The sequence below is a fragment of the Syngnathoides biaculeatus genome, chromosome 4 (genome assembly GCF_019802595.1).
Source record: "Syngnathoides biaculeatus isolate LvHL_M chromosome 4, ASM1980259v1, whole genome shotgun sequence".
Taxonomy (NCBI): Eukaryota; Metazoa; Chordata; class Actinopteri; order Syngnathiformes; family Syngnathidae; genus Syngnathoides; species Syngnathoides biaculeatus.
The window spans coordinates 21,545,088-21,556,705 of NC_084643.1; the positions used below are offsets into that span (position 1 = coordinate 21,545,088).

At 40.8% G+C, this 11,618-nt stretch overlaps 1 protein-coding gene across 3 annotated transcripts in view; it reads left to right on the top strand.

Moving 5' to 3' along the window:
* The window catches only part of loxl2b (lysyl oxidase-like 2b), a 57,280-nt gene extending 50,816 nt beyond the window's left edge, over positions 1-6,464 (top strand). For all 3 annotated transcript variants that reach the window (XM_061816333.1, XM_061816334.1, XM_061816332.1), the window contains 5 exons: positions 2,069-2,309; positions 2,690-2,805; positions 3,193-3,329; positions 3,415-3,526; positions 5,467-6,464. In XM_061816333.1, the coding sequence (XP_061672317.1) occupies positions 2,069-2,309; positions 2,690-2,805; positions 3,193-3,329; positions 3,415-3,526; positions 5,467-5,537 (677 nt within the window). In that variant the 3' untranslated portion in view covers positions 5,538-6,464. The remainder of the gene's footprint in view (positions 1-2,068; positions 2,310-2,689; positions 2,806-3,192; positions 3,330-3,414; positions 3,527-5,466) is intronic.
* Positions 6,465-11,618: the final 5,154 nt, after the last annotated feature.

An 11,618-nucleotide genomic window follows, 5' to 3' on the forward strand; every position in this document is an offset into this window, starting at 1 on the left:
TGGATCTTAATCCGATGCAACTGTTGTCTGAATGCTCAGGTCGCTCTCACCTGAGTTATGTCATTTAAAGCCGGCAAACGTCACAATTGTCAAAAGAAAAAAAAGACAAAATAGAGTGGTGTGAAAAATAATGGCGGACGAAGGAGCAGAAAGCAGTTGGTGGTGAAAAGAAGATACTTTAGAACTGCTAAATATGACAAAAATTTGCCTCTGGTTGCAGTAAATCCTTGAAATTGCCAGAAATGTGTCAGGAATGAGCATAGTATGTTTACTTCCTCAAACCTGACTTAGTGGACACACATTCTATTCACAATAGAAGTCACATTTGTTTTTGTAATATAAAAATTGTAAATTGTCAGTGTAATGTGAACAACTACATAAAGATTATATTTGTCCCCAAAAAAAATCTGAATTGTGAATCATACCTTTTCAGTTTAAAAGAAGCCAAATATATGTGGTGTGTGAAGAGTTGCAGGACAAACGTCATAAAAGACACAGTGTAAATACCGTATATAACTCAAATTAGAAACTACTAGTTTTCCCCTTCAATGCGATCACCCTGGAGTGTATAACTGTGATCTAAACAGCCCTCATGCTTTTATATAAATATCCTCTGTGTCAGGTCGTCAAGGAATGACCACAAACCAATGAACGTACCGGAAATTGCTGGTCTGGTTGGCAAATACGCAGTCGGAATCCTTAGGGTTGTTGCAGCAAGTATACAAAGAGGAGACAATGACACACTCACATGTTATTGAGTGGTGGAAAAGGTTTAAAGATGGACGTGAGGACGTGGAAGCCAACCCCAGGAGTGGAAGGCCTTCGACAAGCAAGACTGAAGACAACGTTGAGCGCTTCACACAGTGCGTGGTGATCGTCGGTTGACGGTTCGGCCGAAGCATCTGGAAGATTCTCACTGAAGATTTGGGTATACCTTGGTATGTATACCTTTGGGTTCCTGTCACACGGAGGGATGGGAAATAAGCACATCTACAAAGAGATTCTGCCTGCAGCGTTTGCTACGTTCAGCGTGTGCGAATTGTGGTTGGACTACTCCTGGCTGTTTGTCCTTGACAATGCATCTGCTTACGATGCCTTGAGCATCCGGCAGTTCCTGGCCAAGAAAAGCTTAGTTTAGGTTGCTTGACCAAACTCCCTGCTTAGATGAAGTGGATCTGTGTGATGCCCCCCATCTTTCCTGCCTCATTCAAGGGGCTTATTATAAACATGCGGCTGACCTCAAGACTGCCGTGATGATGAAGCTGTGGAGGATCCGTCAACAATCCTTCCAGGAGCCCAAGGAAAGCGTAAAGGAAAGCTTGTTCACTCCAAAGGGACTAACATCAGAGGGAAAAACACAGTTTGTAGTTTGGATTTTAAATACAGCATATTTTTTTACACCTGTCCAGTGACTTTTGCTGCACAATGTTGTTCAGGAAAGTAGTACTTTTGTGCGATCTTGTGACATGTTTGTAGCAAGGAATGTTGAAGTGAGGGGAGGAACTTTATTTTGTTATTTTGGCCACAGACCTGCTGAATAGAAAAGTAGTGCTTTGAAGTCATCTTGTAAGAACAATAGGCAATGATTAACTTTATTTTTACTCTTGATAGGGAGCTGTCCCGACTTTCTCTCCCCTGCAAATTAAGGCGAGGACCAGCAAAATTTGGTCTAAACCCACTTGGATTTTTCCCTAGAATCAACGTAACATTAAATTCATATAACATTGACTGATGCATACATTTATAGTCTAATAACAGGAGTGTGTCAAAAGATCATTCTAGCCTCCGCAAACAATGATTCTGGTTTTTGCTTGGCAGCACAGGTCGTCGCAACTGCAAAAAACTACTCAAGTGACACGCCACACTAACTGTGCTACACATTTAACTTGTTTGCTTACTTATTGTGTGTTGTGATGCGGTTCCACTCCAGTTTTCAAGTGCATTATAAAGCGTCCTACAACATTGTAACCCACCAGACCGGTTTGAGGCTTGACGCGCCGCTCGCGTCGAATTCTATTCAATTATGCAAAACTTCCCTTTGCTTCATCTTTCATTCTTGTCCCACCAGCGGCCCCTGACCTGGTCCTGAACCCTCAGGTGGTGGAGCAGACCACCTACATGGAGGACAGGCCCATGTTCATGCTGCAGTGTGCCTTTGAGGAAGAGTGCCTGTCGTCCTCCTCCAAAGAGACGCCTGCCAACTCCTACCGCCGACTGCTGCGCTTCTCCTCTCAGATCCACAACAATGGCCAGTCCGACTTTCGGCCCAAAGCTAGCCGACATGCTTGGGTGTGGCATGACTGTCATAGGTCCGTTCTGAATTTCCGATGTCTTTGTTTGCCATATGAAGTGCATTTGATTTTAATAGTCTTGCCATGTAATTCTCCATGATGTATCGTTGTTATTGTTATTGTTTTCCAGAAAAACGCATTTAACCTCATTCCTTCTCTCTTCCTTTGTGCTATAAATTTGCAAGAAGCAGATATTTCCTTGCCCCTGGATTGATCTTGAATTTCAAGCAGAAGCTTCTTAAAATGCAAAAACATTTTCGCGTTTTCCGTTTCTTTACAGCTTCACCTCAGGGTTTAAAACTTTTGTTGACATATTTTTCTTTGGTGCAGAGTATTTTTGTACTCACGATGCTGCATTGCATGGCTTCGTCGTTAAAACGCTGCGTATGTGTTGCTAGGCATTATCACAGCATGGAGGTGTTTACGATCTACGACCTTTTCAGTCTGAACGGAACCAAAGTGGCAGAAGGACACAAAGCAAGTTTTTGTCTGGAGGACTCAGAATGTGATGAAGGTATGAATCTCATTTTAATAGCTTTGTGACGACTTCATATACACTTTTGCAATACATGTTTGCCACAGTCAAATGTCATACATGTGTAAAAAAATAATAATACCCTAAATGGAAGTCTTAGTCACTTCATGTGACTTCCAGTGAATGTTTCTTTTGTCTCTTTCTCTAATTTCACTGATTACAGTCCCTTCTTCTTCCCTTGAGACCTTTTTTGAAATAAATGTCTCAAAAAAAGAAAAGAGGCTAAACATAAGCAGAGTTCAATGATGGCTATACTGAGGTCATCTGTGTCAAGTGCTGAAGTTTTGTTTGACTTCAGAGGCACATTATTCATTATTCTTTCCCAGAGGATTTGTCAAGGTTTATTTTGTTGTTTCCTTCTTGCAGGCATTGAAAAGGTTTACGAATGTGACAATTTTGGAGAGCAGGGCATCACTGTGGGCTGCTGGGATACGTACAGGCATGACATTGATTGCCAGTGGATTGACATCACTGACATAAAGCCTGGAGATTATATTTTCCAGGTCAATTTATTGTCCACGTTTGCCTCTTTACATCTTTTCATATTTTTGTACTGTACGAAAAGTCTTCACGTATCCTTCCTTGCAGATTATAATCAATCCAAACTATGAGGTGCCAGAGTCTGACTACACAAATAACATCATGAAATGTAGATGTAGATACGATGGTCATCGTGTGTGGATGTATAGCTGTCACAACGGTAAGTACTGGCGATCTTAAAACATTGTCAGCTCTTGTAACGTAAGGTTCAAAACATGTCCATGTTTAAAAATGCCTGCTAATTTAGTAGAATTTACGAAAGAGATGTTATATTTCACCCAATGACATAATGACCGTCGGCACAGTGGATCAGCTGTCCCCCCCTGTGTGGAGTTTGCATGTTCTCCCCATGCCTGCGTGGGTTTTCTCCGGGCACTACTGAAACATGCGACATTAATTGGACACTCTAAATTGCCCCTAGGTGTGATTGTGAGTGTGGCTGTTTGTCTCTACGTGCCCTGCGATTGCCTGGCAACCAGTTCAGGGTGTACCCCACCTCCTGCCCGTTGACTGCTGGGATAGGGTCCAGCACTCCTTGCGACCCTTGTGAGATAAGCGGCAAAGAAAATGGATGGATATAATGACCATCACTTTGACGTTTATTGTTGTAGTTTGTGGTGAGTAACCCACTGGCATACTGATGTAAAGTACTTATGTATATAATATATATTATTATTATATATATAATATGGGTACTTCCAGTGTTCTATCTCATTAGGCGGAGGTCTATGTGATGCTGTGCAAGTACATGTAATTTTCAAGTACATGTAGTGTCAATTAATATTGCATCCTGTTTAGAGGACATACGGGAAATACCAGAATTTTAGTGTTGATCTACAAGTGTTGATCAACACTAAGTGATCTTGTCTCAGTGATCTTGAGTGAAAGTGAAAAACTATTATCGTTTCTCACAGACCTTGCATTCCCTTTGCCACATCATCCACAAAATTATTTCACATAAATAATCCTTCAAAGCCTTGAAGCTGTATGGAGGTAAACACGTATAAAAAAAAAAGGGGGGGGACACCCACATACTCTATTCAAGTTGATGGACAATGATAGCAATGAAAGGAAGAGGGTCTTCAGCAGGTCACCCTTAAGGAGTTGGGCCTTGTTACTGGAGGGTCACGGTTCGAGGCTGGGCACATTTACAACAGAGTGTAAATAAAATTCACTTGCCCTACTTGGTTGGGTTCAGTACATATTCAATGACGGTTTAAATGTGAGTATTTATGGACGTCTGTTTCTGATTTGTGACCTGTGATTGGATGGGAACCGGTGCAGGGTGTAGTCTACCGATTTGTCAACTGGGATAAGCTTCAGCTCCCCCTGACCCTGTACAGAAAATGGATGAATGAATGGATTGTAATGGAAGAAATGAATTACAAAGAGGCATACTTGTATTATGCTTAATAGAATGGCCGTCTGTGGAAAAGCAGAACTTCTCCAAGGCTGAACGATCGATATAAATGCTAATCCAACAAAATGTGTGCAAATGTATTACATTTGATCGCCTTTGCTGTGAAATAAAGAACAATGTTGAAGATTGCTCTCCTTATATTAAATAATTGAATTTGGCTACTAATGCTCACTAAAGTGGAAAAAGATACAGCTTGAATTTGCATCCTCATCAATATTCACTCACAAAAAAAAAAAAAAAACAGAATGGCCTCTTACATGGTCCATGTTGCACTGCTCGACAAAAACTTATGGAAATTGAAAAGGGAGGTTTCGCACTCTCCTAACTTTTAATAAGCAAGCATTACCTCATTGGCAGTGGCAATATTTATATTAATGCCTGTATTTTAGGTGAACCAATGAAATAAAGAGTCGGACGAGTGCTGAGTAACAATAAAAATCGCCGTCATCCAGTAGCGTGAAAACCATACATTCGTTGCAGTCGTCGAAAGTTTGAAATAGCAATCTTTGTTTACTCTCAGATTAAATGACTGCCTGGTAATTTGGTTAACACCTCCGCCCCTCTTTTGCAAGCCTACATACCTTTGAGGTCCATCCATACAGGACTTATGGATGAGATCTGAAGTGAGGAAGAAAACGGAGTTGTTGGTTAAAGTGTCTGTGCTTCTTCTTCTTTGCTAGGCGGCTCATTAAGCACTGAGACGGAGCAAACGTTCCCAGGCCTCCTCAACAATCAGGTCACTCACAGGTAAAAACTCACCAGCCGTTCACCCTCCGACAAAGAGAACCTCTGAAGCCCACAGCCGCTGCACGTCTCCATCTGTGGCGCAAACCTCCTGCCAGCCTTCCCCCTCGCTGCTCCATCGTTACCATTCCGCCCGAAGAGAGAGACGTTTAATGAATTTGATTAAAAATGTCACGCGTTGAACATCGGGGAACCTCTCCATGAAAATGTGCAGCACCGGAGAACAAGAACCTCCTGCGGGGTTCTCATCTGAAAGCTTTTCTGCATCATTTAATATTGAAGGCTCGGTGACAGAAAGGGCTTTTGGCTTTCGGGCCTGCTGTGCCTCCTTCCGCTCTTTTTCAAAAAGTACATTTTCTATACCCTGAAGGAACTGTGGTTATGCCACTCAAGCAAAAACGATCAGTGCACTAAACTGGCAAAGCAAATCACTTCCGACTTTGTCTTTTGCTTTTCTTCTTTCTATATATATTTTTTTTCAATCTTCCTGGCTGGTCCACTGATGTATGTTGGATGACAAACTAAACTCCAACCCTCCATCCACAATAGATGAGCAGTAGGAAGCACTTGCGGTTACTTCATTTTAATTTGTAAAAATAATACTTTGCTTCAGAATGTGAAGATGTTACAGAGCTGCAGTAGAACATCAGTGGCGATTTAAAAATTCAGAAGTGAGGATGGGTGCGGTTTCTTTAGTAACTTGCTGTCTGTTTAATCAGGTTTGGCTTTATTGCTTATTTTAAAATGTTATTTTGTACAATGGTGTGTGTGAATTCCATGTTATTGTACTTTTTTATTATTATGGTGCTATCAAACTGCCCCTCTGTTTTCTGAGGGCGTGGTACGTGTTTTACAAGCTACATTATGTATACTAACAGTATACTTGAACTAAGCATAAAAAAATTGTGTTCTTTGTTAGATGATAATAAAGATACAGAGCAAACAAAGACATTGTTCTTTTGTTTTGACCAAATTCTGTTTTCGGTACCACAGTTAGGATATCTGCCCAGCAATTCCGAGGTCCCGGGTTGAAATCCACTCTTGCTTGGGTGGGGTTTGCATGTTCTCTCTCTGGGGACCAGTTCAGGGTGTACCCCACCTCTCACCCAGCGGCACAAGTGAGGATAAGCGGTACGGAAGACGGACGGATGGAAGTTCTCTTTCCAATTTGTTAACACCCACTCGTCATTCTTCAAAACCGTCCGCCAGTTGAGCGCACACGTGATGCAGCAGCGCTGCAAGCAATAAAGTGATGCACGACTGACCTCCTGTGGCCTCAGATGGAAAGTTTACCCTTCAGAAGACACGAGAGACCAGGGACTGGGCAAACGAGTGCTAAGAGGGGCTTAATGTAATAATTGTTTTTAATTTATTTATTGAAATTATCATTTGGGCAATAAATGAAATAAGAGAAATATATGTTCAAATATTTTAATGGTACAGTATTTTGTATTTTACAATTTAAAATATATTGATTAACCAGGAGGTCACAGATGGTGTAGCGGTACACACGCCTGACTTTGGTGCAGACAGCATGAGATCAATTCCCGCTCAGAGGTGGTGTGGATATGTGCCCTGCAGCTGACTGGCGACCAATTCAGGGTGAAGTAGCCTTTCGCCCAATGTGAGCTGGCATAGGCTCTGGCACTACTGTGACCCTTGTGAGGATAAGAAGCTTGAGATATAGATTAACCAGATGGCACGGTGTTGCAACTGGTTAGAGCGTTGGGCTCACAGTTCTGAGGACCTGGGTTCAAGTCCCAGCCCTGCCTGTGTGGAGTTTGCATGTTCTCTCCGTGCCTGCGTGGGGTTTCTTTGGGCACTCCGGTTTCCTCCCACACCCCAAAAACACACATTAATTTGAGACTCTTAAATTGTGCATGCAAATGGTTGTTTGTTTCTATGTGCCCCGCGCATGATCTGGCAACCAGGGTGTAACCCGCTTCCTGCCCACTGATTGCTGGGATCGGCTCCAGCACTCCTGCAACCCTTGTTGAGGATAAACAGCTCAGAAAATGGATGGAAGTAGTACAATACTAAAATGACATGCTTGATAATTACGAGTATGTGTTTATATTATACAGTATATATAGCACCTGTATTTATTGGGATTGGGACACCTTTGAAGTGTTACCAAATCTCAGTTCATTTCGGTGCAAAGGGCACCCTCCGCTCTGAAAATGGCTACTACCTGTCCAGGATGGATCATCCCACCTCATGGCCAAAATCTCCTGAGACAGAGTGCAAGACCTCAGGTGCGACCAAAATGGGACAGGAAGTTGAGATAGTGGAGGTATTATTACAGACTTCATACTGCAACAGTACAAATCTATAACTCTCTAATTGCTGGTTACTAACCACAAGTGTTTTTTGACACTTTGAGGCCTGCATAGCATGGTACATTTGGACTTTGAGGTCTGGCAGTGAAAGTTTGCATACACAGTGTATACAAAAATCTTACAAGGGTAAAAAAAAATTCTGCTCAGTGGGAAATATGAATAATATGAATGAAAATGTTTATTTCAGGTTTGTTTTGATGAAGTCAGATGTGACGTCCCCATCTGGGTTTGCTTTAAAGTTCCCCTCACATCCGGTTCATTGCAGCCACTGATGGTTGTGATATTGTTCTGTATTTTACAGATTAAACATGTGGCACACAATAGGTCCAGTTGCCACTGGCCACGAAACTTTTTTTTTTTTTTTAAATATCAAACTTCCATGTGGTAAGAATTTGGCTTTGAGTTTTCCGTACTATTTATGTAGCACAGGAGTGTGATTGTGTTAACTTTATAAATTTTTCTGTTGAGTGTTGCAACAATTGTGATGGTATGTGTAGTTAAGAATGTGGTTTTAGTTGCAGGGGGATTTTGAGCAATCTCATTTTCTGAGTTGGCATGGATGTTTGTTTTAAGAGTGTCTGAAAAAGATGCATTATTTTCTTTGACATGAAAAGGGAGATGTCAACACTTGCAGATCATTAAACAATGCCTGAGTACTTGGCCAATTTTCCCTCCTCATTTGAGGGGATTACTCAGGGTTGCTAGTGGAATATACGTTACAGGCCCTAATTTGACAGAAAGTGTCATTGCAAGAAAGACTTCTGCAAATTAGTGCGTCTAGTGTGTAATTGTGTCTTAGATCTATTCAGGGTTCAGTGATGGCGTCTCTATGCGACCTGCGACTGACTGACGACGACTTTAGGGTGTAGTCCGCCTTTCGCCTGAAGTATGCTAGGTTAGGTTCCGGCACCCCTCAACTCAAATTAGGATAAGCGCTGTTGTAAATGGATAAATCAGTATTGTTGTCAGGCCACCAGGGCTGAGCAACACCAATATTATGGGTTCAGGGTGTAGTCTGCCTTTCCCCAAATGTTAGCTGGGATAGGCTCAACCCTTGTGAGGATAAGTAGCTTGGAAACTTGACATACATATTTCTTTGTGAATTTATTTGGTATGGATTATTTCAGAAGCATTCGAGGTGCTTGTAAGATGTTTTTTTCTCTTTCTCTCTCTCTCTCTCTCTCTCTCTCCAGCTGTCCTGTTCGGTTCACGACGCAACATGCACGGGGTGAGACGACAGAGATACAGTAGCCCAAATAACACAAAACATTCATGGAAGAGGTACTTTTTACAAGTTGTATGATTTCATGGCTGACTGCTCCATCTATTTAGAGAACAATCTCAATTTTTATGAATAAGGAAGTTGCAATACACCCGAAAGGCCATTGCATGGAATAAGGGCACTTACTGTTTACTTACAATAGTGGGCGGAGCAACTGATGGTGTTCCCCGTGACGTCAGCACGAGCTTGTTTTATCCCCTGAATTTAGAATTGAGGAAAAAGTTTCAAGCTATATCTAAACAATTTCAATTGTTTGCATCATTTGCATACGCTTTCATTTTTTTTTTTTTTTTTTTGTATTTGGGAAAAAACCCCGTAAATGACTAGGGTTCTTCAACTCAGTCTTCAATGACCGTAAAATGGATATTTTGGAATGTGGGAAAAGCCTGAGCACCCAGAGAAAAACCACACAAACACAGGGACAACACTCAAATGAGACAGAGGAACCCCATGGTCTTAAAAAAATCAGATTCAAACCACACACCCCAGAATTGTGAGGTGGATATGCTCACCATTCATCCACCCCTCACCTCTCCTAAAACACTACTTCGGATAAACAATACCAGAAGTTGGTCTGTTATTTGACAGAACATCTCAATGCAGCAGGAGTGTTCTGGAATCAATTTGGAATGATTTATTGTGGAATATGCAAGTTGGGTCCAACAGTTTGTCGAGTGATCGCATTTTATGATTCTGCCTTCATGGACAACCAACCACAATGGATATGAAATAAAATCACAGTTAAGATACATCTGAAGTACAGACTCTCAATTGAAAATGTAGACTTTCCATGAAAATGGACTACTGAATTACTATTAGGGATTCGACATTTTATGTAGCATACCAGCATTTCCAGAGGCTTAATGATTATTGGTCTAAAGCCCACGGACACCACAAACTAATCAGTTTCCTCCCTGGAGATAGTTTGTCAGGCCCTTATTATACAGTTGTAATCACTTCCTGCTTGTTTGTGGGAAGATGTGTCTTCAGGAGCCAAAAAACATTGACCGGTGAAAATTATTTGCTCTCGCAATATTTTAGGACAGTAGTCATCAAAGTGTGGAAAGTGAGCTCTTTCTTGTGGTAGAAGTCAATCCAAATAAAACAAACATTTAAAATATTAAATGTAGAACCTAAAACCTAGAACATTACTACATAATATTGATCATTACTTTGCCATTTTAAGTTTTTTTTCTTTTATAGGTGGTACTTGGTGTAAAATGATTGAGAAACACAGTCTCAAGGCAATTATCTATTGGCGAGGCAAATGAGGGTTGAGGGGCAGAGGGAGCTCATCCACTTATTTGTCATTGTCTTAGAGGTTTTTGGGCCGTGTTGGACTCTGGATGTTTTTAAGGAATGCACAAAACTACAAATTAATCACAACTAAGGTTTTTGCTACATCTCTGTCCGGATCCCAAAATGGATTTCAATAAATGAGCCATGGACATGTATTACATTTATTAAAGCACAGTTAATTTTTTTTTTTTTTTTTTGGTAATGGTATTGTTTTTGAGACTTGCAAATAAGTGTACCACCAATTCACAGCAAAACGGGCACAACCGATGACCAATGACAAAAAATTTGGAACCCCACAATATTCAGTCAGGTGATATCAATTTAAACATGAGCTCTCAAAACTACACCAGCTATTGCTTTGTTATGGGATTGTAAGTATAGTACATGGATCGGGCTTGATAAGGGAGGTGGCAAAAAAAGAACAGCGCGGGGGGGGTGGGGTAAAATAAGGACAGCAGGAGCAAAAGTACAACAAAAGTTGTAATGCAAAGCAATTATCACAATTGACAGCTTCACATAACATACATAATGCATACATAACAAAACAATAACCTTTTTTTTTCAATGTGTTCCTTTCAACCAGGCTAGTTTTAGATTATAATATTGTGAAAGATGTACTTTGAGAAATAATACAATGACACACTACATCAATTATACAGGGGTCATCAACCTTTTGGACACAAAGAGCAACTGTACATCTTGGATACAGATCCACAAATGCTACGCTTTGGTTATTTACGACAAAACTGATCTTTAACTATACTTTTTTTTAAATACACATTTTGCTTTTTAAAATAATACCAATGAAAGTGGGATTTAAAAAGGGGGAAAGCTACAACAATAACATTTGCTGCAGCTCATTGGTAATTGTACTATTACTATTGATTTAAATAGCAACACGTACAAACAGAAAAAAAGACACCTCAGTGGTAACTTTTTTCCAGAACAGGCCCTCGACCAACTCGTGCTCACCACATTTGGTGGCCCTTGCTTTAAATTTGATGACATTGCGCTGTATTAGCACATGGCCACAAAGTCAAGCAGAAGTCAGAATAATGCAGAATCCTTCTGCACGTTTCATAAAACATGATTGGTCATAAATATTGTCCCTATCCTGATCAATACACATACATTACAATACCAATATGCTTAGTATTAAGAGGGTGTT